This window comes from Melanerpes formicivorus, unplaced genomic scaffold (genome assembly GCF_026170545.1).
Source record: "Melanerpes formicivorus ecotype bairdi unplaced genomic scaffold, bMelFor1.0.p_v2 SCAF_44, whole genome shotgun sequence".
NCBI classification, from domain to species: domain Eukaryota; kingdom Metazoa; phylum Chordata; class Aves; order Piciformes; family Picidae; genus Melanerpes; species Melanerpes formicivorus.
Genome location: NW_027142396.1, coordinates 2,162,310 through 2,189,741, shown reverse-complemented (window position 1 = coordinate 2,189,741; position 27,432 = coordinate 2,162,310). Strand labels below are relative to the sequence as shown.

Genomic DNA, 27,432 nt, shown 5'->3' with positions numbered 1-27,432 from the left:
GCAGAAGTTCTTAGCTCACTCCCTGGCCAGAATAGAACAAAAGATACAAGAAAGTCTGAAGAATATTGAAGAACTTGATAAAAAAGGAAATGCATAGGTTATCATATTCAAAGAGTGAAAAAGTGATTTATTTAAAACTTCCTCTCCTCCAAGAGAAATGAAGAATGTTTCATGTTAAAAACTGATTGTAGCTTGCTCTCTGAAGTCAGCTCAACTAGATGCATAGACGATGTGACACAGAAAAACTACCCCTAACAATGGGGTTCAGTTTTGTTTGTGGATTCTTCACAGAAAAATAGGAAAAGCTCACACTTGGACTCTTTAGTGAGAATCTGTTTCTAACTTCAGAGAAGAAACTTCATCAGCTTTTGCAATGCAAGAACTCGTACTGTTTAATGAAAAAAAATCCAGAGTCATCTCACTGCCTCAATTTTTTAAGACAACTTTATCAAATCTGTTGGGTCACATCCAGGAAAACTTGACCATCAGCCTGACAGTTCCATCTAAGTGAACAGATATGTCCTAAAGAAATAGCTAACAGGTTAAAATGTCTACCAAGAATGTTCTATCTTGCCAATCAATACGAGTCAATCAATATCTTAAGGAAAGGTCCAAATTTATTTATATTTGAGTATTACCAGATTAAAAAAAAACAAAAAACACAGTAAAAACAGCAGAACAAAATGAATTATTGCTTAAGAGTTACAAAAATTGTGAATTAGCTTGGAGAGATGCTTCAAAACATATCCTCACAAAATAACATATAGGTAGTGCTGCAGGGGCAGTAATTACAGGATTAATGTGACTGAACTAAGTAACACAAATGTGTGTAAGAGGGTGATCAGACACTTTATTACTCATAACAATACCTTCAGCAGAAGAGAGTTAGACCATAGAATACTGCTGTTTTAAACCAAAAATTTCCACCTGGGGAACCGATTCAAACATAGCAGAACCAGTATCACAGCCTCACGCCAATTCTCACATCCAAAAAGTGGTCCAGGTAGATTTATCTACTTACCTGTTTCTCTCTAAAGCTCTGTAATATAAAGTAGCTTGAAAAGAAACCTAAAAGTTACTATTGTGAAATCTACCTCTGTGAAACTACTGCTATTTTCTTAATTGAATAAACAAACACTAGAATGACACAAGTGAGAAGGAAAGAATTTCTGACTTTAGACCTTTTGTGTTCCTTGCAAGCAACAGAGGAGCTGGAAGCATTAGTTTCACATCTCATAAAACACCAAAATGTGTTTTGATTGGATTTTTGTTGTGGAGGGAGGATACTTCAATTAAAGGATCTCAGAGACTTTTTTTGTGACCTTTTGAGATAAATGGTTATAATCAAATAAAGTTGAGATAGGGGTGCATTATAAACAAATTCCTTCAATGTTTGATAAAGCCTCAACAAGAAATAAAAAGGAAAAGGTTTCATTAACTTTTGCAACTAAGAAATCTGGAGCAAGAGAAATTGACAATTTGGTTTCAGTCAGATAACTATATAAGAAAGTCTTGGGGAATAAATAAAAGCAGTGATAGGGGCAATGGTTTGTGCTTCCAGAGTGTAGTTAGAAGACTCGTAAGAACCAAGAAACCAGCATTACAATGTATGTACAGTAACTATTACTCTTAGAATGGAATAGAATAAACCAGGTTGGAAGAGACCTTCAAGATCATCGCGTCCAACCTATCATCCAACACCACCTAATCAACTAACCCATGTAACCAAGCACCCTGTCAAGTCTCCTCCTGAACACCTCCAGTGATGGTGACTCCATCACCTCGCCGGGCAGCACATTCCAGTGGGCAATCACTCTCTCTGTGTAAACTTCCTCCTGACCTCCAGCCTAAACTTGCCCTGGCACAGCCTGGGACTGTGTCCTAACCATCTTGTTAAAGATGGTTTGAAAATGAACAGCAGCAACAGTTTTCAGCAAAGGCATCACTTCAGAACTAGTTTTGTTTTATAACAGCCTGTACTCAAAGAAGACTGGCTGTGCCACATCTGCAACTGGCAGCAACTCAATGTAATAGTGTTTTCTATTCACATCAGCATTCCCCAGCTGATTCACAGCAGTGATTGCTGCTTTCATATCCCATACCTGCACTCCATCTGTTCCAATATTTAAGTACAGATATTTGATATCCATACAGATAACTACCAACTATTACCAAGACATGACACTCATTTTCCTAAAGCCCACAGACACAACTAAAAGAAGTATTTTCTCCAAGGGAAATTCTCCTGGAAAAAGCTAACAATCTTATTAACTTGAAACACTAGGAGGGGACAAGAAAAATCATAGACTTATTTAGATATATGCACTGACAGAAAGAAACAGCTTTATTCTGTGTTTGTCTAGATGAAGTCATTAACAATTATCATTTATGCACTGTACAGAAATTATATCCAAAATATTTTTCCACAGAAAACAATCAACTGCCTGCACTGAACTAGCAGTGTTTTCTAGTCTTTGTTAATTCAACCTGAGAGATACTATAAACATACGCTGGGGTCGGAATGGCTGGAGAGCAGCCAGACAGAAAGGGACCTAGGGGTACTGATTGACAGCCAGCTGAACATGAGACAGCAGTGTGCCCAGTTGGCCAAGAAGGCCAAGGGCATCCTGGCCTGCATCAGAAGTAGTGTAGCCAGCAGGAGCAGGGAAGTCATTTTGCCCCTGGGCTCAGCACTGATTAGAACGCACCTTGTGTACTGTGTCCAGTTCTGGGCAATTCAATTTAAGAAGGACATTGAGACACTTGAACGTGTCCAGAGAAGGGCAACAAGGCTGGGGAGAGGCCTTGAGCACAAGCCCTATGAGGAAAGGCTAAGGGAGCTGGGATTGTTTAGCCTGGAGAAGCGAAGGCTCAGGGGAGACCTTATTGCTCTCTACAACTACCTGAAGGGAGGTTGTAGACAGGTGGGGGTTAGTCTCTTCTCCCAGGCAACCAGCACCAGATCAAGAGGACACAGTCTCAAACTGCACCAGGGGAAGTTTAGGCTGGAGATGAGGAGAAAGTTCTTCACAGAGAGAGTTGTTAGCCATTGGAATAGGCTGCCCAGGGAGATGGTGGAGTTACCATCCCTGAAGGTGTTCAAAAAGGGACTGGATGTGGCACTTGAAGCCATGTTTTAGTAGTCATGAGGTGTTGGGTGAGAGGTTGTACTTGATGATCCCTGAGGTCTTTTCCAACCTTATTGATTCTATGATTCTATGATATCTTCCTGCTAGGAAAGGAAAAATTGACTACAAGCACTATTGACAGAACATATATGGGAGGAAGGAGGCAGAATGATAATTACAGGATTTTCTTCTCATTTACGTGGAGAATAGTATGAGAAAAATCAGTGTAGAAATCTTCACTGAAAAGGTTAAGATTTATTAATCAGAAGTAAAGCCAAACTATTTTAGCTATGGAAATTAAAAAATAGCTCTGTAGCTCCCAGTGAAACTTTGCCACAGAAAATACAACATAATTTTTTGCCCTTTTTTGCGCCCCCTTCTCCCCCCCTAACTAAATGACTTCAAAAGTAAAAGAATCACAAATCATTCCAACAGTAATGCTCAAACAATCAGGCTTTCCATATCCATAGATATATCCACTCAATGTCCAATTAAAAGGCAGCATTTGTTCTCTTTCTCCCAGCCTGGAACCTGGTATTTTTCTGCAATGTTATATTAAAGCTGTATTTCAGGAAAGGACATGAAAAGAAGCAATAACAAAACAGAACTCACCACAACTCCAAACTGCTCTGGCTCAGACAAGTTATTATACTCATTCTTGAACTTGGACAATGCATTCAATTGTTCTTGTTCAGGAAGATGCTTTATTAAATTCTATCAAGAAAAATAAAATAGGCTTAAAAATGTCAGATTCTATGTTGCTTGTATTACCATAGCAAAATGGTATTACACAATGCATAATTACCATACATTCCAAAAACAACACTCCTGCCTTAAGACAGTAGAATGTAAAGAGGAAACACACAAATTAATGTAATGGAGTGTGATGGGTTATGCCCATCCTGAAAGCAGGGGGGGAGGGCTTGTGAGAGCTTTTCCTTCCATTTTCCCCCTGGGAAAATTAGTTAGTCTGTTCCACTCCCCCTCCCTGTCCAGCAAGCCTATAAAAAGGAAGACACTGCAGCCATTAGTTCTCGTTTAGCTCCTGCCTTGCCTGGGCGAGGACTGCTGCTGGCTTCCTGCTTCTCTGCCACATGGTCAGGCCTGTTCCTCCTCCTCCCTGCTACATCCATGCCTCTCCAAAGGACTCCAAAAGACTGGTTTTGTATACTTATTTTCCCCATCCATCCTTGTTCCTTACCCTGGTGAACCCTTCCTGTCATATATTGTTTAAAGAAAATTTTTGCCTCTCTGCTTCCAAACCGACTCCAAATTATTTCTTGGTAGATTTGCTTCTTCCCTTTTCATTTTTTCCTCTCAGTGGGGAAAGAGGAGGGGTGGGGAGCAGGGGAGGGATTCTCAGCCTTGGCCCCCATCTGAGCTCTTAAATCCCAGTTAAGGCTCAAACCACCACACAGAGAGTGTAAAAAGCAAATGATTCAATACTGCTACTTTACCATATCTTGCTGATTCTATAAACATTTCCATACTCTTATTTTAAATATCATTTTTAAAGACACTAATAGACTTTTTGACAACACTATGTAGACAGAACACTAAGAAGCAAATAAAACAAGAACTTCAGGTGTAATCTATCTATCTAAAGGATGACAGGGATTATTAGTGTTAAATAAAAGTGTATTTTTAAATAGATAATTTATTTTCTAGTAATTCAAAACAAAAGCTTAAACCAATCACAAACTACGTAACCTGACAACTTGGCAGAAGTAGGAATTCAGTGTCAGCTGAATTCAGAAATCCATATGGAAAACTTAGACACAGACACAAGTGAGCGTCTTGCAAACAAAAGAAAGGGAATCCAAATGCATTAATGTATGTGATCATCTTGAGAATCCTCAAACTCTTTGGGGCTTCCTGAACGCTTCAAGGTGTATATTTATGTATAGACATATTTAAGCAACTGAATTCCACTAATTACAATCAGCTAGGCTGGCTAGAAATGGCTGTTCTGAGGCTCTGGAATTTGTGTCGTTGCTTTACAAGAATGAACAAATGATCACAGTATCACCAGGGTTGGAAGAGACCTCAAAGATCATCGAGTCCAAGCTGTCACCACAGACCTCATGACTAGACCATGGCACCAAGATGCTTAAAACAATAATGTGAACTTGAATTTTATGGAGGTTGATTTGCACATGGTCAAGACTGACCTTCATTGAAAATTTTTTACTGTAGTCATATTTTCCAAAGGTAATAATGGTATGGATAAATATTTTTGTTGTTAAAAAGATTACATTTATTACAGATGAAGATTACATTTACAACAGACGAAGATGTCCTAATTAAATCAGTAACATATAGGGAAAAATGGAAAGGTAGAGAGCATAAAAAGACACACTTTAAAGTATAAATTAATCATGCACTTATTTCTTGATGTACATCCATATAACCACTAATAAATATATGTAATCCCTTAATCTTTACTGAGATTAAAATGTAATTGTCTGATGCTAAAATAAGTTTCACAGGGGAAAAAAAACTTACAACAAATATTTCCAAAACCAGTCAAGCACTATATGAATGCTTTCAATATTGAGCATGAGAAAAACAAACTACAAACAATATCTGAGGGAGTAGCTGATAACAGAGCAGCTTTATAGTGTTCAGATAAGTTTGAGCTGCCAGAGATGGAACACATTTTCAATATCAGAGAATAAGCAGCAGAAATAATTTTGACTAAGAGAGAGAGGCCAAGTCAGAGATCATGCAAGAGCAAGAAAGAGCAGTCAGAGGCTCAAGAAAGTATGAGAGAGGAAGCAGAGACATATTTTACTACCTAACCATAAAAGGAGTAGGATTAAGTACAAGTTTCCAACTTCAGAAACTGCAACATTAGGATACACACTGAACAATATTGAAAGGGTCCTTCAAGAAAGTTAGGACAGGATTTTTTACAAAGGCTTGCAGTGACAGGATGAGAGGGAATGGATTGAAGCTTGAGAAGAGCAGATTTAGACTAAACTTTAGGAATAAATTTTTTACCATGAGAATGGTGAGACACTGGAACAGGAGGCTGCAAATGAGTCCTCCCTGGTGGTGAAATACTATATCATCTAAGGTATGTTATAAATAAAAGTAGTCATACACTTGCAAACTTCTGTATGTTTTTGCTCTTCTCAAAACCATTGAATGCACAGCAATACATTTTCAAAGCACTGCCATAACCCATACTTGTGAAGGTAGAAACTGAGACACATAGGTGAACAGTTACATCGGTTTAGTAACCTAAGCATACATGAAGGTGGATACCAAATTATTAAGGCACATGATTCTACCACTTCCAAAGGGACATGGATGTCTTAAGTGCTTTTTGAGTTTAAACTCAGATGGTCCCATTTCAAAGTCATTATTGGGATGTTTCACTCAGAAACAAGAAACTTTGAGGAAATCACTTGATATAAATTATTAAATCCATATTTCATAGTATCATAGTATCATTCAGGGTTGGAAGGGACCACAAGGATCATCTAGTTCCAACCCCACTGCCATGGGCAGGGACACCCCACACTAGATCAGGCTGGACAGAGCCTCATCCAGCCTGCTCTTAAACACCTCCAGGGATGGGGCCTCAACCATCTCCCTGGACAACCCATTCCAGGGCTTCACCACTCTCATGGGGAAGAACTTCCTCCTCACCTCCAGCCTGAATCTCCCCACCTCCAGCTTCATTCCATTCCCCCTAGTCCTATCACTACCTGAGATCCTGAGAAGTCCCTCCCCAGCCTTCCTGTAGGCTCCCTTCAGATACTGGAAGGCCACAACTAGGTCACCACAGAGCCTTCTCTTCTGCAGACTGAACAGCCCCAACTCCTTCAGTCTGTCCTCATAGGAGAGGTGCTCCAGCCCTCTGATCATCCTTGTGGCCCTTCTCTGGACATTTTGAGCTTAAGTTCTACTGAATTTTCCATTTGATTTAGGCCTGCAAGTGTTTAATCACTTTGCAGTCTTGAATCATTTATATGCTTAAAAATACCCCAATATGTCATCCTCCAACAGTATATCATGTTCTACATATGACTGATATGACTGTCTTCCTACAGAATATTGTGAGCATTAATATTACTGACTTTGACTAAGTCACAGCAGGCCCTAACACGATGTTTGGCTCTTCAACTCCTCTTAAATCAAATTGTTTCAACCCTTAAAAAGACTCAAGTGCTGTCAAAACTACTTTAGATCCAATTCTGATGTCAAGAACTATATTGAGAAGTGACTGGATACACTGACTTTCAACATACTCTACTGTTAATACTGATTAAAAGAGCTACATGGTTACAGAATCACAGAGTTGTCAGGGTTGGAAGGGACCTCAAGGATCATCTAGTTTCAGCCCCTGTGCCATGGGCAGGGGCACTTTCCACTAGATCAGGTTGCCCAGAGCCACATCCAGCCTGGCCTTAAAAATATCCAGGGATGGGACTTTGTGGTAGTTTCAGGCTGTGCCTAGAAAAAAATTCCACACATCCTGAACAGAAAGCAGTAGAATGTAAATAAACAAATCACAATGGGATGTGAAAAGGAAAATAATAAGTTCTAAATAATCCCAATGGACAGATCTCTACCATAAAGCTAGCTGTGGATAATAACTTTCTCACTTTTTGCTTCCTTTGCTCTAACAGATACAGGCTCTGGCTTTGCTGACCTTGGCTGCATTGCTTTGTTGTGGCTGAGTGTTAACAAACAACTCTGCTCTCCTCTCTCCTTTACCATGTACAGAGGGGGAAGGGAGCAGGGAGTAATCCCCTGGTTTGTCCAGGAGGATTCTTCTGCTGTTTAAAAATTGTATATATGCAAATATTGTATATTTTGTACATATACATTGGGTTTCATTTCTAAATTGTAGTTTTGCTTGTAAATACAGCTTCGTTCACTTCCACTGAGCTGGTATGGCAACTTTATGTTGGGGGGTGATTTCAACCCAACACAGGCTTCCACTACCTCTTCGGGCAACCTGTTCCAGTTTCTCACCAGCCTCATGGTGAAGAACTTCTTTCTAACATCTAACCTCAATCTACCCTCCTCTAGCTTGGATCCATTCCCTCTAGCCCTATCACTACCCAACATCCTAAGAATAGAATAGAATAGAATAGAATAGACCAGACCAGGTCGGAAGATATCTTCAAGATCATCGTGTAAAACCCATCAACCAATCCAACCCACCTAAACAACTAAACCATGGCACCAAGCACCCCATCAAGTCTCCTCCTGAATACCTCCAATGACGGCGACTCCACCACCTCCCCAGGCAGCCCATTCCAATGGGCAATCACTCTCTCTGTATAGAACTTCTTCCTAACATCCAGCCTAAACCTTCTCTGGTGCAGCTTGAGACTGTGTCCTCTTGCTCTGGTGCTGGCTGCCTGGGAGAAGAGACCAACCTCTGACGGCCTCCAACCTCCCTTCAGGTAGTTGTAGAGAGCAACAAGGTCATCCCTGAGCCTCCTCTTCTCCAGGCTAAGCAACCTCAGCTCCCTCAGCCTCTCCTCATAGGGCTTGTATCACAGTATCACAGTATAACTAAGGTTGGAAGAGACCTCGAGGATCATCGAGTCCAACCTACCAACACAGACCCCATGACTAGACCATGGCACCAAGTGCCACGTCCAATCTCCTCTTGAATGCCTCCAGGGACAATGACTCCACCACCTCCCTGGGCAGCCTGTTCCAATGACGAATGACTCGCTCGGTGAAGAACTTCCTCCTCACCTCGAGTCTAAACCTCCCCTGGCGCAGCTTGAGACTGTGTCCCCTCGTTCTGGTGCTGGTTGCCTGGGAGAAGAGGCCAACCCCTTCCTGGCTACAACCACCTTTCAGGTATTTGTAGAGAGCAATGAGGTCACCCCTGAGCCTCCTCTTCTCCAGGCTAAGCAACCCCAGCTCCCTCAGCCTCTCCTCATAGGGCTTGTGCTCAAGGCCTCTCACCAGCCTTGTTGCCCTTCTCTGGACACATTCAAGTGTTTCAATGTCCTTCTTAAACTGAGGGGCCTAGAACTGGACACAGGACTCGAGGTGTGGCCTAACCAGTGCAGAGTACAGGGGCAGAATCACCTCCCTGCTCCTGCTGGCCACACTCTTCCTGATGCAGGCCAGGATGCCATTGGCCCTCTTGGCTGCCTGGGCACACTGCTGGCTCATGTTCAGCCTACCATTGACCACTACCCCCAGGTCCCTCTCTGCCTGGCTGCTTCCCTTAGCAGCTTTCTTTTAGGCCCCCTTCAGATACTGGAAGTCCACAATAAGGTCTCCTCAGAGCCTTCTCTTCTCCATACTGAACAACCCCAACTCTCCCAGCTTGTTATCAGTGCCTAAAAAGTATCTCCCATAACTGTTAATAGTGTCTCTTGCATAGAGAATAAAGAGGGGCCAGGCTGTGTTAGCATGTTTAACAACATTTTAGCAGAAATGTAGGGTTTCTTACCCAGAGTATATGGCATTGAAATGGAAATAACAGTCCACAGTTGAAAAAAAATGCTCAATGAAAGTAAAATTTTTCTTCTTAGCTTACTGCAAGTGATGGAATACTTACCACATGCTCACAAAACAGTATGCCATTAATTAACTACCCATTAATGGTTTGATAATCTTATTCCCCAGATTCTAGCTGCTAAAAATTGTTTCATCATCTTTCAATAATAGAGATAGAAATTATTAAGATGTCAGTTTTTCATAATTTCTCTATATATTATTTAATCAGTACATACAAGCTGCTTTGTGATATTGTTGAGGACCTAATTCTGTTAAGAAGCTACAGTAAGCCAATCAGATCCTGGGCTGCATCAAGAGAAGTGTGGCCACCAGGTCAAGGGAGGTGGTACTGCCCCTCTACTCAGCCCTGGTGAGACCCCACCTGGAGTACTGTGTCCAGTTCTGGAGCCCCTATTACAAGAGGGATGTGGAGGTACTGGAACGTGTCCAGAGAAGGGCCACAAGGATGATCAGAGGGCTGGAGCACCTCTCCTGTGAGGACAGACTGAAGGAGTTGGGGCTGTCCAGTCTGGAGAAGAGAAGGCTCCCAGGTGACCTCATTGTGGCCTTCCAGTATCTGAAAGGGGCCTACAAGAAGGCAGGGGAGGGATATCAGGTAGTAATAGGACTAGGAGGAATGGAATGAAGCTGGAGGTGGGGAGGTTCAGGCTGGGCGTGAGGAGGAGGTTCTTCACCATGAGAGTGGTGAGACCCCGGAATGGGTTGTCCAGGGAGGTGGTTGAGGCCCCGTCCCTGGAGGTGTTTAAGAGCAGGCTGGATGAGGCTCTGGCCAGCCTGATCTAGTGTGAGGTGTCCCTGCCCATGGCAGTGGGGTTGGAACTAGATGATCCTTGTGGTCCCTTCCAACCCTGACTGCTACTATGATTCTATTTATCCACGTAGTATTTACCCAGAACAGCATACTTACACAGATGAAACAGGCAAACAAATAAAAGAAAAAAATAGTAACTAGGAAAGAAACAGACTACCATATGCTATGTGAGTATGTACCAAAGAAACAAATATTCCTCTGGGGGCAGACAATATGAATGCAGAAAGCAGAGAATATAAGTTCAGCTACTTCCATAAAAAAAAATAATTAAAAAATAATTCTTGCAGTGATTTCATAGCCAACAGTTTATGTTAAGAGGCTTTTTAGCCCAGGTCTCTCTTTAAAGATGAGAAGCTTTCCCTGAAATACTGGGATGTAAAGTGTAATTTTCCTTACCTGAATCATGGATTCTGACAACTGTGCTTCATCTACTTCCAATATCATTGTTCTTATTTCCTCATAAGGCACTCGGAAAGAACCAAGGAAAATTGCTGAAAGAAAGATTCAACAAATAATTAAGAAAGCAAGGCAAGCATTTTTTCTACTTACAAAACACCAAACAACCCACAGGTTCAACAAACACTGTGAAGTGATATAGATAAGAGATAACAATTTTAAATGTCACGTTAATTACTGTTATCCTACAATTCCAGCCTTCTCCATTCACTGGCACAATATTCAGTATCCCAGAAGACAGTATCACAGTATCACAGTATAACTAAGGTTGGAAGAGACCTCAAGGATCATCGAGTCCAACCTATCAACACAGACCTCAGGACTAGACCATGGCACCAAGTGCCACGTCCAATCTCCTCTTGAACGCCTCCAGGGACAGTGACTCCACCACCTCCCTGGGCAGACTATGCTATAGTCTGCTATAAGCAGCCTTTGACAAGCCTACTCTGCAGGTGAATCACTGCTGTCACAGTATTTTGTGCTGAGGTAACAATTCCACTTTTTTCTTCAATGGTCTTGTCAGAGCTTTCTCTTAAAACAGCCTCATGAGAAACCAAAACCATATAAACAGTTACAAAAGAAATGCTCTTTTAAACACTGTTTATTCCAGTGGCCAGCAGGAGCAGGGAGGTCATTCTGCCCCTGTACACTGCACTGGTTAGGCCACACCTTGAGTCCTGTGTCCAGTTCTGGGCCCCTCAGTTTAGGAAGGATGTTGACTTGCTGGAACATGTCCAGAGAAGGGAAATGAAGCTGGTGATGGGCTTGGAGCACAAGCCCTATGAGGAGAGGCTGAGGGAGCTGGGGCTGCTTAGCCTGGAGAAAAGGAGACTCAGGGGTGACCTTATTGCTGTCTACAACTACCTGAAGGGAGGTTGTAGACAGGCAGAGGTTGGTCTCTTCTCCCAGGCAGCCAGCACCAGAACAAGAGGACACAGTCTCAGGCTGCGCCAGGGGAGGTTTTGGCTGGAGGTCAGGAGGAAGTTTTACACAGAGAGAGTGATTGCCTATTGGAATGGGCTGCCCGGGGAGGTGGTGGAGTCGCCATCGCTGAAGGTGTTGAGGATGAGACTTGACAGGGTGCTTGGTGGCATGGTTGGTTGGGTGGTGTTGGATGATAGGTTGGACGTGATGATCTTGAAGGTCTCTTCCAACCTGTTCTATTCTATTCTATTCTATTCTATTCTATTCTATTCTACTCTACTCTACTCTATTCTATTCTTTCACCATAATCCAGTCATTTACTATTTTATGTCTGCTAGCAGTTAGAAATCTGTTCCTTATGGCACTCCTCTCTGTCAAAACTTTATTGCAAAATGCCAAGTAGTGACTTCTTTGGAGAAAGTGCATAGGAGATGGTCAGACTCTGGCGGATCTTATTGTCTTCTTTTTTTGTTAGGATTGGAATGGGAGGCTAGTTGTACAGGCAGTATTCCTCAATGAATACACTGAAAATATAGATAGCTAATTAGATGTAAAGCTGCATGTTTGAACTTAAGTATACACAAATCAGACTAATCAGTCTCAAACAAATCTTTTGTAGTTTGCCCAGGCAGCCAGGAGGGCCAATGGGATCCTGGCCTGCATCAAGAATAGTGTGGCCAGCAGGAGCAGGGAGGTCATTCTGCCCCTGTACACTGCACTGGTTAGGCCACATTTTGAGTCCTGTGTCCATTTCTGGGCCCCTCAGTTTAGGAAGGATGTTGACTTGCTGGAACATGGCCAGAGAAGGACAACTAAGTCCGTGAAGGGTTTGGAACACAAGCCCTATGAGGACAGACTGAGGGAGCTGGGGTTGCTTAGCCTGGAGAGGAGGAGACTCAGGGGTGACCTTATTGCTCTCTACAACTACCTGAAGGGAGGTTGTAGACAGGCAGATGATGGTCTCTTCTCCCAGGCAACCAGCACCAGAACAAGAGGACACAGTCTCAAGCTGCACCAGGGGAAGTTTTGGCTGGTGGTTAGGAGGAAGTTCTACACAGAGAGAGTGATTGCCCACTGGAATGGTCTGCCCAGGAAGGTGGTGGAGTCACCATCATGGGAGGTGCTCAGGAGAAGACTTGATAGGGTGCTTGGTGGCATGGTTTAGTTGATTAGGTGGTGTTGGATGATAGGTTGGACACGATGATCTCAAAGATCTCTTCCAACCTGGTCTATTCTAGTCTAGTCTAGTCTAGTCTAGTCTAAACTTTTAACTGTTTTCTGGGTCTTTTTGAACATGTTTCAGTTGTGACAACTCACACACTTGGACTTAACAGCAATTTGCACATATTTTCACATGCTTTAAAGTGGTTACAAGGCAGTCAGACAAGAAGCACGCTTTAATGGAACATTCATATGTTACTTTGTCATAAAACCAGAATCTACTTACATAGATTCTGTGCAATCTTTGGGTCCAAAACTTTCAGTTCTTTGATACGCTTCTTAATGGATTTCCTCTCTTCAAAATCCTCTTCATCTTTTTTCACTGCCAAAGTAAACACAAACACACTCACTGTATACTCTTAAGTCCTTAGAGGAAAAATGAATTAATTCAGTAAACATTTTTGCTATCAAATGTGGTCAATTCACAAAGAACATATCATGAAACATACAAACATAATATAAACCAAAACAAAACAAAGGTGTTGTATTTATTGCTCTTCAGTCAAATCTGTCAGCATCTTGGCCTTCTTGAACAAGATTTCATTTTTAAAATAATGATGTTAATGTTGACTTCACAAATGGTTTGAAGTCATGAAAGTGATATTTAAAACACCGTGCTCTATCAGCTCTATCCTGGTCAGGTTAGCATTCTGAATTGGATTTAAACAATGACAAATCTTAAAGAAGATGCAGAGAAGGGCAACAAGGCTGGTGAGAGGCCTCGAGCACAAGCCCTATGAGGAGAGGCTGAGGGAGCTGGGATTGTTTAGCCTGGAGAGGAGGAGGCTCAGGGGAGACCTTATTGCTCTCTACAACTACCTGAAGGGTGGTTGTAGCCAGGAGGGGGTTGGTCTCTTCTCCCAGGCAACCAGCACCACAACAAGAGGACACAGTCTCAAGATGCATCAGGGTAAGTTTATGCTCAAAGTGAAGAGAAAGTTCTTCACTGAGAGAGTTGTTGGCCATTGGAATGTGCTGCCCAGGGAGGTGGTGGAGTCACCATCCCTGGAGGTGTTCAAGAGGCGATTGGATATGGCACTCAGTGCCATGGTGTAGCCATGAGGTCTGTGGTGACAGGTTGGACTCGATGATCTTTGAGGTATCTTCCAACCTTGGTGATTCTGTGTGATTCTGTGAATGTTTGAGAGTAGAAAATATGTTGTAATAAAAGTATATGCTACTGACTTCAGAAGGAGATGGATATAAATGAAGTCTTGTCAAGATGACATAGGGTTAAAATATCTACCTGACGGTTCTTGACAAAATGAGATGCAACATAAATTATCAAGAGGATTTCCCTTACTTCTGTAAGTTTTAAGAGAGATCTCTCAAAGCTACGCTTCTCTTAAAAAATATTTTTCTAAGCACAATAAATTTTGTCTAGGACGAGGACCAGACTAAATGTCCTCTTGTGGTCTTTCAGTTTGTTGTGTAGGATACCGCCAAAGAAATAAGAACTTAAGGACCTCAAACAGTGACTGGAGGAAATAGATTCTAGTCACTTCCGAGGTGGTGGAGAGATAAATTTGAATCATCTCCTAAATCACTTTAATAGTCTACACCTGCTAGGCAGCATGATGCCCCTCTTGAGGACATGCACAGTGCAGAGAAGAACCTGCTATTCTGAAAAATGAAATTACTGAGCTAGGACATAAAGCAGTCCTTAAAGAAGGACTGTTACCTGGGGCCCTAGCAAATGAGTCACAAAGACATAATCCTCCTCTTCAGTCTCTCCCCACCCTACCCACAAGAACCAGCAGGCCTTGACCTTTAGCAGAGATTTAACAGAAAGGTTAGCATTCTCCTGCCTCAGGGAAAATAACACCTTCTGCTTATTAGGTGTGTGAAAGCAAAAGCAGTAAGTTTTAACCGCCAGTCTGAGAACTCAATACCCTATTGTGCAAAAAGGAACAGAATGACATTTGAGCTATTTGATACAAAGGGTTACCACAAAAGCCTCACTTTTGTCTGGTTATACTTTAAGAAGCAGCCTTACTGAACACAGAAGGGTATGTCGGGGGCTACAGATCTCAAGATCATGCAACTGTTTTCCCTTGCAGTTACACATCTTAGATGACACATCAAATATCTTGTTAGCTACACACTGAAAACAATCTTAAAAGCATTATTTTGAGTTGCCTGTCTTATCTGCAGATTTCACTAGAAGACCTGGGCATCTCCATAGCACAGGTTCCATGATACCTTCATGCCTTACTCTTCTGAATCATAATGAAAACATAATCATGCTTTATAGCTACCTTGGAATTTCAAAAATCACTGGTTTACAGGAAAGAAAATCATTTCCCTAATAGCCACAATCAAAAAAAAATAAAGTGAAATCATCTGAACTTGGTAATCCACTTAAACTTGCTCTCACAGCAAGGATACTAATAGGGGATGAAATACAAAAATCCAGGTATGCTTGCCTTTTCCAGCACCAGAAAACAATACTCATGCATTACAAGTTTTAGAACAGAAATAACACACAGATAAACAAGCATACAAAAAATATACCTAAAAAACTAAAACTCAAATCAGCAGTTAAACAGGCACTACTTTAACTCTCAGCTTTCAAGTCAAGAAACAGTGCTGCAAATGAACTGGGGCTAATTCCCCCTGGAATTTTCACCCAGGAGGGATTATGCACAGCATTAAAGCAATGCTTAAGGCACTGCAACCCTTAGGAGGAATGTATAAACATAGAACATACTCACTGAAGGAACTCATGCAATAATTATATGCAGAGTTATATAATTATGCAACAAACTAAATTACCACAAACTTACGTGATACTTCTTCAGGACAGCTCAGGTCACATCCTTACGTGGTTGGCAGCATTAAGAAGCACAGGATATACATTACTTATCTGCCCTATTGGAAATCTTGCATTTTCCAATGAAAACCAATACCTCCTACTGCCTCAAGAAGATTTTACCTCACTTGCTTATTGACATATAAGGGAAAGGGGGAAAACCACAAAACATCCACACACACACCCCTAAAAAAACCCCAACAAAACAAAAACAAACACACCAAAAAACCCCACCACAAATAAACACCCCAAAACAGAGACACAAATGGAGTTGGGGCTGTTCAGTCTGGAAAAGAGAAGGCTCTGAGGAGACCTTCCAGTATCTTAAAGGGGAGAAAGAAAATCTAGGAGAAAGCTGGAGAGGGACTTTTTAGGGTGTCAGGTAGTGACAGGACTAGGGGGAATGGAAAAACAATAAAAAAGAAATGGGTAGATTCAGATTGGATGTTAGGAAGAAGTTCTTCACCATAAGGGTGATGAGATACAGGAACAGGCTGCCCAGGGAAGTGGTAGAAGCCCCATCCCTGGTGGTTTGTAAGGCCTGTCTGGATGTGGCTCTGAGTAACCTGATCTAGTTTGAGGTGTCCCTGCCCATGGCAGGGGAGTTGGTACCAGATGATCCTTGAGGTCCCTTCCAACCCTAACAATTCTATGATTCTATTACCTCTTTCCAACAAGAAAAAGGGGGGGGAATAAAATATCTGAACCAGCGAAGTAAATCAGATTTTTATTTGTGGAGGGCACTGGAGCATGGAGGAAAGTATACAGAAGATAGAAAATGGGAAACATCTGTTTACACAGGATAAAGAGAAAGTGGCTCAGTGACAGTGGACAGCTGCTTCAGAAAGGAGATGACCACAAAGGAAAATGTAAGACACTGTGATGTTAATGAAAGAAGAATCAAATCATGGGATCTCAAAATGCACAGACAGTTCTCACAGCTCCAGAAGTTGGACCATCAAATTCAACCATTAACTTTTTCAGTATCACATCATGTATCAAGTATTATACAACTAAAAAGGAATGCTACATATCAAGAACCACACATCCCTTCCAGTTGTGTCTGTATGGTACATTTATTGTGCTGAGGGGCGTAACACAGGCCCCAGCATATAAACAGGGCAATTTTTAGGCAGTGGTACCTCATTTGATACCCCAAATGCTTTACCCTCTCAAGCTGAAAAATAAAGTGCTAGAGCACTTTGAAACAGAATTCATCTCCAACCTTCCAAAGTTCCTCTTATCTCCCCAATTCCACATCCTTATTGACATGACTCCAAAATTAACTTACATGGTTGCCAGTGTGCAGATGGATACATACCTCAAAGGATTTCTAACTACTGGAAAGAGTGCTATTACTGTCTCCTTCAAACATTTGTCCATATACACATTCAACTCCAGTCAACTCCCTCCATCTGTGGCAATGACCTGACTGAAATTAGAGTCCTGAAGAGAGTGTTGACAGGACTGTTTCGCAAATATAGCATCACAGTTGGAAGCCTCCACAACAGCATTTCATAAAAATGTGAACTGAATCCTACATAGGTGCTCTACCTATCTCTGAAACAATTACACTCTTGGTAGGTGCCACTGAAATAACCTGCATTCATGAACTGCTACCTACACTTACATTTCTGCCACAAGTCTTGATGTAATTTGCTACCCACGATCTTTGCCTAAGAAAAATCATGTCTGTGCATCTGATTGATAAAGGAAAAAACAACAATCTTGTGAACACAGTCTCAAGCTGCGCCAGGGGAGGTTTAGACTCGAGGTGAGGAGGAAGTTCTTCACCGAGTGAGTAATTCGTCATTGGAACGGGTTGCCCAGGGAGGTGGTGGAGTCACCGTCCCTGGAGGCGTTCAAGAGGAGATTGGACGTGGCACTTGGTGCCATGGTCTAGTCATGGGGTCTGTGTTGATAGGTTGGACTCGATGATCCTCGAGGTCATTTCCAACCTAAGTTATACTGTGATACTGTAACCTACTAACTAAAACCAAAATACTCTGGAAACACAGGCTTCAGAAGGAACATGAGGATCTGAACGTTTGTTTTAAAGAGCCGGAATTCCTAGCTGAGATGCAACATGGAAACTGCATCACACAGGGATCTGCAGAACATTCAGTGGAGCTATTTTGTCACTAAGTAACAGAGCATACAGAAAATTATACAAGACCTTGCACCTTTGCTACCCTTCTTAGCTAAGATAAGAGCCATCTTGCAGACTGTTTTCCTGGAATATGAAAGAACAATGCCGGTGTCATGGGCTCAAAGGATGCAGACATAACAAGTCTCATTACAACAGTAGATGTCTATTTCATCTCTTTAAAAGTCTAACTCTTAGAATAGCTTGTGGCCTATAAAGTAGGATATTGAGCTGAAAGATTTGAATTCCTTATCTCCAAAAAGTTATCTGGAGTCAAATAGATATTTAACAGAAGATGAGTTTGCAGCTAAATAACAAATGCTGCAGAAGTTCTTGGTTATTCAAAGCACAAATGTGGAATAACTTATTATGAATCACAGAACTATTGAGGTTAGAAGAATAGAATAGAATAGAATAGAATAGAATAGAATAGAATAGAATAGAATAGAATAGAATAGAATAGAATAGAATAGAATAGAATAGGTTGGAAGAGACCTTTACGATCATCGCGTCCAACCTATCACCCAACACCACCTAATCAACTAAACCATGCAACCAAGCACCCTGTCAAGTCTCCTCCTAAATATCTCCAAGGATGGTGACTCCACCACCTCCCCAGGCAGCTCATTAAAATGGGCAATCACTCTCTCTGTGTAGAACTTCTTCCTAAAATCCGGTCTGAACCTCCCCTGGTGCAGCTTGAGACTATGTCCTCTTGTTCTGGTGCTGGTTGCCTGGGAGAAGAGACCAGCCCCCCACCTGGCTACAACCTCCTTTCAGGGAGTTGTAAGGAGCAAGAAGGTCTGCCCTGAGCCTCTTCTTCTCCAGGCTAAGCAAGCCCAGCTCCCTCAGCCTCTCCTCATAGGGCTTGTGTTCCAAACCCCTCACCAACTTTGTGGCCCTTCTCTCGACACGTTCCATTGAGTCAACATCCTTCCTAAACTGAGGGGCCCAGAACTGGACACAGTACTGGAGGTATGACCTTACCAGCACAGTGTACAAGGGCAGAATGACCTCCCTGCTCCTGCTGGCCACACCGTTCCTGATACAGGAATCTCTGAACGTCATCGGGTCCAGCCCCTCCTACTCAAGCAGAGCCATCTACAGCCAGGTGCCCTAAACGGTGTTCAGGAAAGTTCTGTGTATCTCCATGGATAAAGGGTGAGTCTACAACCTGTGCCAGTGCATAGTTTCTCTCACTAAAGACAGCATTTCCTGATTTTCATGAGGAACTCCCATGCTTCTGTTTGTGCCTGTTGCCTCCTGTCCTGTTACTGGACACCACTGAAAAATGCCTGGCTCCACCCTTCTCACACCATTCCTTCAGCTATTTATATTAATTGAGTAGATCCTACTGAGCCTTCTCTTCTTCATGTTAAACAGACTCAGCTCTCTCAGCCTTTCCTCACAGGAGAGATGCTCCAGTTCATTCACTCATCTTTGTGACTCTCTGCTGTACTTGACCCAGTATGCCCGTGTCTTTTACTGGGGACCTTCAATCTGGACACAGCACTCCAGGTGTGACCTCACCAGTGATGAAATCAAAGGCCTGACAAGGAATACATGCCTCTTGGCTGACAGAACACAGGCCTTTAGGACACTTGGATTGTTTTAACAGCTCCACAGCTACAGTCCCAAAACAGTACATGCAATGAAGCAATGAAAGGTTTTGCCTCTAAAAAAGGACGCAGACAAGCCTATTTCCTAGACTGTGATGCTACACAGGTGCTGCCAGCTCCATCTGCATTTTCCATACTGAGTTGTAGGGCTCAGCAGCAAAGTTATTTATGACAATCTGCTTCAAAATATCAAAGAAATGAATTTCATCTGAATCATTCTGTCATATCATCAAAGACACACATTTGCCTTTAAAAAAAAAAAGGAAAAAATGAGGATACTGGGCACAGCCCACAGCAGTAGGAAGAATGTCTGAATGCTGAGAGACCAGGAAGCATCCAAGTATTCTTCTTTCCAAACACAGCAATCTAAGGTTGTATCTACACATTGGCCAAGAAGGCCAATGGCATCCTGGCCTGCATCAAGAACTGTGTGGCCGGCAGGAGCAAGGAGGTCATTCTGCCCCTGTACTCAGCACTGGTTAGGCCACACCTCGAGTACTGTGTCCAGTTCTGGGCCCCTCTGTTTAGGAAAGATGTTGAGTTGCTGGAATGTGTCCAGAGAAGGGCAACAAAGCTGGGGAGGTGTTTGGAGCACAAGCCCTATGAGAAGAGGCTGAGGGAGCTGGGCTTGCTTAGCCTGGAGAAGAGGAGGCTCAGGGCAAACCTTCTTGCTCTCTACAACTCCTTGAAGGGAGGTTGTAGCCAGGTGGGGGTTGGTCTCTTCTCCCAGGCAACCAGCACCAGAACAAGAGGACACAGTCTCAAGATGTGCCACGGGAGGTTTAGGCTGGATGTTAGGAAGAAGTTCTTCCTGGAAACAGTGATTGGCCATTGGAATGGGCTGCCTGGGGAGGTGGTAGAGCTACCATCACTGGAGGTGTTTAGGAAGAGACTGAATAGGGTGATTGGTGCCATGGTTTAGTTGAGAAGATGGTCTTGGGTGATGGGTTGGACTCGATGATCTCAAAGGTCTCTTCCAACCTGGTTAATTCTATTCTATTCTATTCTATTCTATTCTATTCTATTCTATTCTATTCTATTCTATTCTATTCTATTCTATTCTATTCTATTCTATTCCATTCCATTGTATTCTATTCTATTCCATCCTATCCTATCCTATCCTATCCTATCCTATCCTATCCTATCCTATCCTATCCTATCCTATCCTAAACAAATGTTAGTTTCAGAGACTGTTTATCACCCCCAATAATCTAACCCAGCCCTTTTATGGGGCACAGAATATGTTGCAGGTATCTCTGTCTTGGTTTACATTTACATATATCTGAAACTTGAAAAATCAGTACAAAACTATGAAATATGGTAGGAATATAAATGTTTCACAGTTTTATCTGTCAGCTTTGAAACTAAAGTCATTATAATCCATCTTAATGTAATGGAAAACTCCTAGAAAGTGCAGATACTTGCTGTTCTTCATGTTAACTACAAGAGATATATGTAAAACCATAAAAGGTGCCAATGTATTCCAAATTCCTGCTCATTCAGGTCTCTGTTTGCTTTGACAATTTCTGTTCATTGATAACTCATCTCCTTGGAACTGAAGTTGCTGAAGTTCTAGTGTTTGTTTTCTGAGCAGTCTGTAACAGACTGTCACTTCTTACCTCCCTCAAACATGTCTAGTCGTGCACATATGCACTGTTGTTCCTGTACTGACAACGCTGCTGTTGAATTGGCACAATTCATGCATACATCATTGCAACTCAGTCATGCTTCAAGATAACTTAAGCTCATGCATCATAACTCATTCAAAATAGAGGACTTTATCACAGAACTTCTCAAGGGTATATAATAACCAGCATCGCTGGTAACAGCAAAGATACAAATGTAATCAAGCATTTTATCTCTGACAACTTATTGCAAGCTAATTCAGAAGAAGAAGATGCCTCTATAATCAGCTATTAAATACATCCACTGACTGCCTTTATAGATACTTTTGCACAAAGCTTCTCTATGAATCAGCCCATTTTTAAGATATTTTAATTTACCACAAAATATCTCTCCTATTAAACTTGTATAATTGCATCGTCTGGCTGAGAAAACAGCTGAAGCAGATATAATATGTATGAGAGTTGGAAAATGATTTCTTACAGCTCTGTGAAAAATTGGAACAAAATTTTGAACATCTTTTCATAGAATCATAGAATTGTTTTGGTTGAAAAAGACTCCTAAGATCGAGTCCAACTGTCAGCTTCACAGTACCATGGCCATTAAATCATGTCTTGAAGTGCAATGTCCACACATTTCTTGAACACCTACAGGGACAGTGACCCCACCATCTCCCTGGGCACCCTACTCTAATGCCTAACAACTCTTTCTGTGAAGAAATTTTTCCTAATATCTGATCTAAAGCTCCCCAGCACAATTTTGGGCCACTTCCTCTTGTCCTATCACCTGATACTAGAAAGAAGAGAACAACCCCCACCTCACTACAACCTCCTTTCAAGTAGTTATAGAGAACAACGTGGTCTAGCCTCAGCCTGCTCTTCTCCAGACGAAATAATCCCAGGTCCCTCAGCCATCCTCAGATGGTTTTAGCACCTAATACCTTTTACATTAATTAATATAGGCTTTAATTTTCTGAATGTACATCATATTACCTGCACACACAAAAAAAACAGTACTTCACCTTAGAATCCTTAATTGTCAGCAGATCATAAAATCATAGAATCAATAAGGTTGGAAGAGACTTCAAAGATCATCAAGTCCAACCTGTCACCCAACACCTCATTGACTACTAAACCATGGTACCAAATGCCATGTCCAATCTTCTCTTGAACACCTCCAGGGATGGTGACTCCACCACCTCTCTGGGCAGCACATTCCAATGCCTAACAACAATCTCTGTGAAGAACTTTCTCCTCACCTCAAGTCTAAGCTTCCCCTGGTGCAGCTTGAGACTGTGTCCTCTTGTTCTGGTGCTGATTGCCTGGGAGGAGACCAACCCCCTCCTGGCTACAACCTCCCTTCAGGCAGTTGTTCAGAGCAATAAGGTCTCCCCTGAGCCTCCTCTTCTGCAGGCTAAACAATCCCAGCTCCCTCAGCAAGATGCATCTTTCCATTTAAATGCTGTTAAAATCATGGCATGACCAAGTGGACTAAGATTTTAAAGAACCCCAGATAAACAAAGAGAAAACATAAAAAATACCACACACAAAAACCAAGAGGCTCTTAAAACAGACATACGAGATCCTTATTTGTATAGGTCAGATTAAGTGGGACAAGGCAACACAATGAGCAGGACCCAGTTTCAAGAAAGCTGTTAGAATTGTAACTACACTGCTGCCTCCAGAAAACTCTTCATAGGAGTAAATATGCCCCATTGGATCAAAAGTCATCCTCATCCAGGGATCAATATAACGTGTAGAAAAAGTACAAGAAAAACTCAGGCATATACTTCTTTGCAAGTCTCCACATATTGGCCTTTCAGAAGTTGTCCAATTCCAAAGTAAAATCTCTTCACTTAACAATTCTCAACAGATTATGCTTCCATGCATTTGTGTAATTGCATTTTACACCTAGTAAATTTTCAACTTTGATGAAGTTCCTCAACCAGGGTTCCCATTCTTAATTATACGTTGCACAAAGGCTTCCTTTTATTTGTTCTGATAATCTTGATCACTTTTGCTGTGCTTTCAATCCAACCTCGATCAGCAAGAGCAAACAAAGAGGATGTATTATGCAGTCACAGCTTGAACTTCATAGTATCATAGTATCATAGTATCATTCAGGGTTGGAAGGGACCACAAGGATCAGCTAGTTCCAACCCCCCTGACATGGGCAGGGACACCCCACACTACACCAGGCTGGCCACAGCCTCATCCAGACTGCTCTTAAACACTTCCAGGGACGGGGCCTCAACCACCTCCCTGGACAACCCATTCCAGGGTTTCACCACTCTCATGGGGAAGAACCTCCTCCTCACATCCAGCCTGAATCTCCCCACCTCCAGCTTCATTCCATTCCCCCTAGTCCTATCACTCCCTGAGATCCTGAGAAGTCCTTCCCCAGCCTTTCTGTAGGCCCCCCTCAGATACTGGAAGGCCACAATTAGGTCACCTCGGAGCCTTCTCTTCCGCAGACTGAACAGCCCCAGCTCCTTCAGTCTGTCCTCATAGGAGAGGTGCTCCAGCCCTCTGATCATCCTTGTGGCCCTTCTCTGCACACCTTCCAGCACCTCCACATCCCTCTTGGAATAGGGGCTCCAGAACTGGACACAGTACTCCAGGTGGGGTCTCACCAGGGCTGAGTAGAGGGGGAGAATCACCTCCCTCAACCTGCTAGCCACACTTCTCCTGATGCTGCCCAGGAACTGATTGGCTTTGCGGGCTGCAAGTGCACACTGAGAGCTCATGGTGAGCTTCTTGTCCACCAGCACCCCCAAGTCTCTCTCCTCAGGGCTGCTTTCCAGCCAGTCACTGCCCAGCCTGGATTTGTGCCTTGTACAATGACACTTCTTTTTTCTTTTCTAATAGCTCCTACAATCTTATTTACTCTGAAAGAGTAGCAAGACTGAGAAATTCTGACAGTGTGTCAAGTAAAATATTAAATGTTTAACTAATTCTACACTTTATTAATGATTATCTGCTACATGTCCACCACGGGTATCAACTTTACTAATTACAGAGCCTCAAAACCCAGAAACCTTTTTTAAAACTATCACCACATTTGTCACCTTGCTTCCTATCCTCTGACGTTGGCACAGGTTCAAGGAATAGTTTACACAGCACAGCGATTTCATCCTCCAGTTGCCTCAGAAGTCTGGAGTGAATACCAGCTGGTCGTAGCAATCTGTTACTGTCCATTTTATTGACCTGTTCTAAAATGTTCTCTATTGGCCATATGAGTTGTGATTCATTCGACAACACAGTGCTCCCCCCAAAAATTGGTTTAGAGGCAACTTCACTATGGGACAAAGAGATAGAATTCTAAAGTAGAAAAGACTGATGTTACTTTAAAAAAAAGTACTGTGTCCAGTTCTGGAGCCCCTATTACAAGAGGGATGTGGAGGTGCTGGAACGTGTCCAGAGAAGGGCCACAAGGATGATTAGAGGGCTGGAGCACCTCTCCTATGAGGACAGACTGAAGGAGTTGGGGCTGTTCAGTCTGCAGAAGAGAAGGCTCCCAGGTGACCTCATTGTGGCCTTCCAGTATCTGAAGGGGGCCTACAGGAAGGCTGGGGAAGGACTTCTCAGGATCTCAGGTAGTGATAGGACTAGGGGGAATGGAATGAAGCTGGAGGTGGGGAGATTCAGGCTAGATGTGAGGAGGAGGTTCTTCACCATGAGAGTGGTGAGACCCTGGAATGGGTTGTCCAGGAAGGTGGTCGAGGCCCCGTCCCTGGAGGTGTTTAAGACCAGGCTGGATGAGGCTCTGGCCAGCCTGATCTAGTGTAGGGTGTCCCTGCCCATGGCAGGGGGGTTGGAACTAGATGATCCTTGTGGTCCCTTCCAACCCTGAATGAAACTATGAAACTATGAAATAATAATCTTTTTATTCCTTTGGCAGACAAATAAGCAGCACTAAATCATACTTTTGTATTGCATTTTTATTAAGTCTTTATCCATGTCCAAATTTCACTAGTATGAACATTTGAATGCCTTAACACTAACTCAGCAAAGCAGTAAGAACAGTATTGGAAACATACTGAAATCCCTGGAATTTAAATAGAAGCATGTAATCTGAGTAAAATCTGAGTGAAAAAGACACTCCAAGACATGGCTTTTCCTACCTGTAGATTTTATGTAGCATATATTAATATCACAGAATCACAGTATCAGTCAGGGTTGGAAGGGACCACAAGGATCATCTAGTTCCAACCCCCTGCCATGGGCAGGGACACCCCACACTAGATCAGGCTGGCCTGAGCCTCATCCAGCCTGGTTTAAACACCTCCAGGGACGGGGCCTCAACCACCTCCCTGGACAACCCATTCCAGGGCTTCACCACTCTCATGGTGAAGAACTTCCTGCTATCATTAATATGCTGCAGTATTTGCATTTCCCTATGTTGTTGTTTACAAGTAAGGCTATTAGTTAAGCTTTTTTTTCATTTCTCTAATGAACAATTCCTTATTTTGCTTGACATCAAAACTTTCAACTTCACTAAATAGCTTCTGGAATTTGAACAGTTACTCATTTCCACATCAAATTCCAAGGTATAAGCTAATCTTAGATTTTTACTGTACAACTTTTCAGACAGTTCATATTAATTGTTATTTATTTACAAGAATAAGTAAAGATTGCCCCATTTATAGGTATAAATTCACTAGGGTATTCACTAGGTATTAATTATAGAATAGAATAAGAATAGAATAGAATAGAATAGAATAGAATAGAATAGAATAGAATAGAATAGAATAGAATAGAATAGAATAGAATAGAATAGAATACACCAGGTTGGAAGAGACCTTCAAGATCATTGTGTCCAACCTATCATCCAAATCCACCTAATCAACTAAACCATGCAACCAAGCACTCTATCAAGTCTCTTCCTGAACACCTCCAGTGATGGTGACTCCACCACCTCCTCAGGCAGCCCATTCCAATGGGCAATCTCTGTGTAAAACTTCCTCCTAACCTCTAGCCTAAACCTCCCTGGTGCAGCCTGAGACTGCGTCCTCTTGTTCTGGTACTGGGTGCCTGGGAGAAGAGACCAACCTCTGCCTGTCTACAACCTCCCTTCAGGTAGTTGTAGAGAGCAATAAGGTCTCCCCTGAGACTCCTCTTCTCCAGGCTAAGCAACCCCAGCTCCCTCAGTCTCCCCTCAAATTCACTAGGGTCAAAACTGCTTCATCAGAATCTTTACTCTCAATTTAATACATGTGTTTCCCAGCCCCTGAGTTTCAAAAACTCAGTCTGAACCACACCTAAAGCAATTAAAGTGGGTTTTTTTTGCCTTCAGTTCCTCATACAACAATTACCTTCATTGAAGTCAGGCTTTTATTTCAAAAACACACACACTTCAATAGTTCCCTTGAAGCAGACCTCTGGATTTGCACTTAATAAAATAACTTCCAGTATCATACAGACTGAAGTGCAAGTTTATGCACTGTAGATTCTTAAAAGCACAAAAGTGGATGTTAAGTAGGGCATGCTTTTGAAATCCCACTATTATTGCCCATTCTGTTAACACTTCAATAGGAAACAGTCTGTAAAACTAACTTCATGAGAGGAAAGCAAGAGCATACATGTGGACTCACTGGAGAAAGTGCTGTCTTTACTACTTTATGACTGCATGATCCTTGAGGTTATTTTCTCCAGTCAAACAGGATTTTGAAAACAGAATTTCCTGGGCACTTCCTATGGCCAGAAAACAATTCCTGAATATATATAAAAAAAGGCATATAGTACAATAATGGAATGGAGATTGGGGTCAGTACAGCTCAGCAATATGATCGAGTATTGTTCCTTTATTGTTCCAGTACTGTAGGCCTATGGTGCGAGTATAGTACAGTAAAAGTAAAGCAAAGAAGAAGAAGGGAAAGGAAAGGCAGAAGTGCTTATCAGGGGAACTTCTACAACTTATATAAACTTGGAGAGCCTCGTTGGCATAGCTTCATTGGTTCCCTCTGAGTGACCACACGTTGCACTATTATAGATTATTGGTCCAACTACTAATGACACGCAAGGTTTGTTGATGCAGGTGCATGTCCTGCTGTCCCAAGATAACTTTCTGTGTTTATAGCTACCAGTGTCCTGTTTTAGTTACATGCTGCAGGCACAGCACTGTTTTGCTAAACTGCTAGCTGGCTCTGCACTTATGCTGAGCATGGCCTACCACCATGTCAGGCT

General features: G+C 42.3%; 1 protein-coding gene across 2 annotated transcripts in view; it reads right to left on the bottom strand.

The window, feature by feature from the left end:
* DIAPH3 (diaphanous related formin 3) overlaps positions 1-27,432 on the bottom strand; it is a 326,528-nt gene that overhangs the window by 167,971 nt on the left and 131,125 nt on the right. For both annotated transcript variants that reach the window (XM_068158905.1, XM_068158906.1), the window contains 4 exons: positions 15,834-15,866; positions 13,274-13,369; positions 10,843-10,937; positions 3,741-3,842 (listed from right to left, as the gene is read on the bottom strand). In XM_068158905.1, the coding sequence (XP_068015006.1) occupies positions 3,741-3,842; positions 10,843-10,937; positions 13,274-13,369; positions 15,834-15,866 (326 nt within the window). The remainder of the gene's footprint in view (positions 1-3,740; positions 3,843-10,842; positions 10,938-13,273; positions 13,370-15,833; positions 15,867-27,432) is intronic.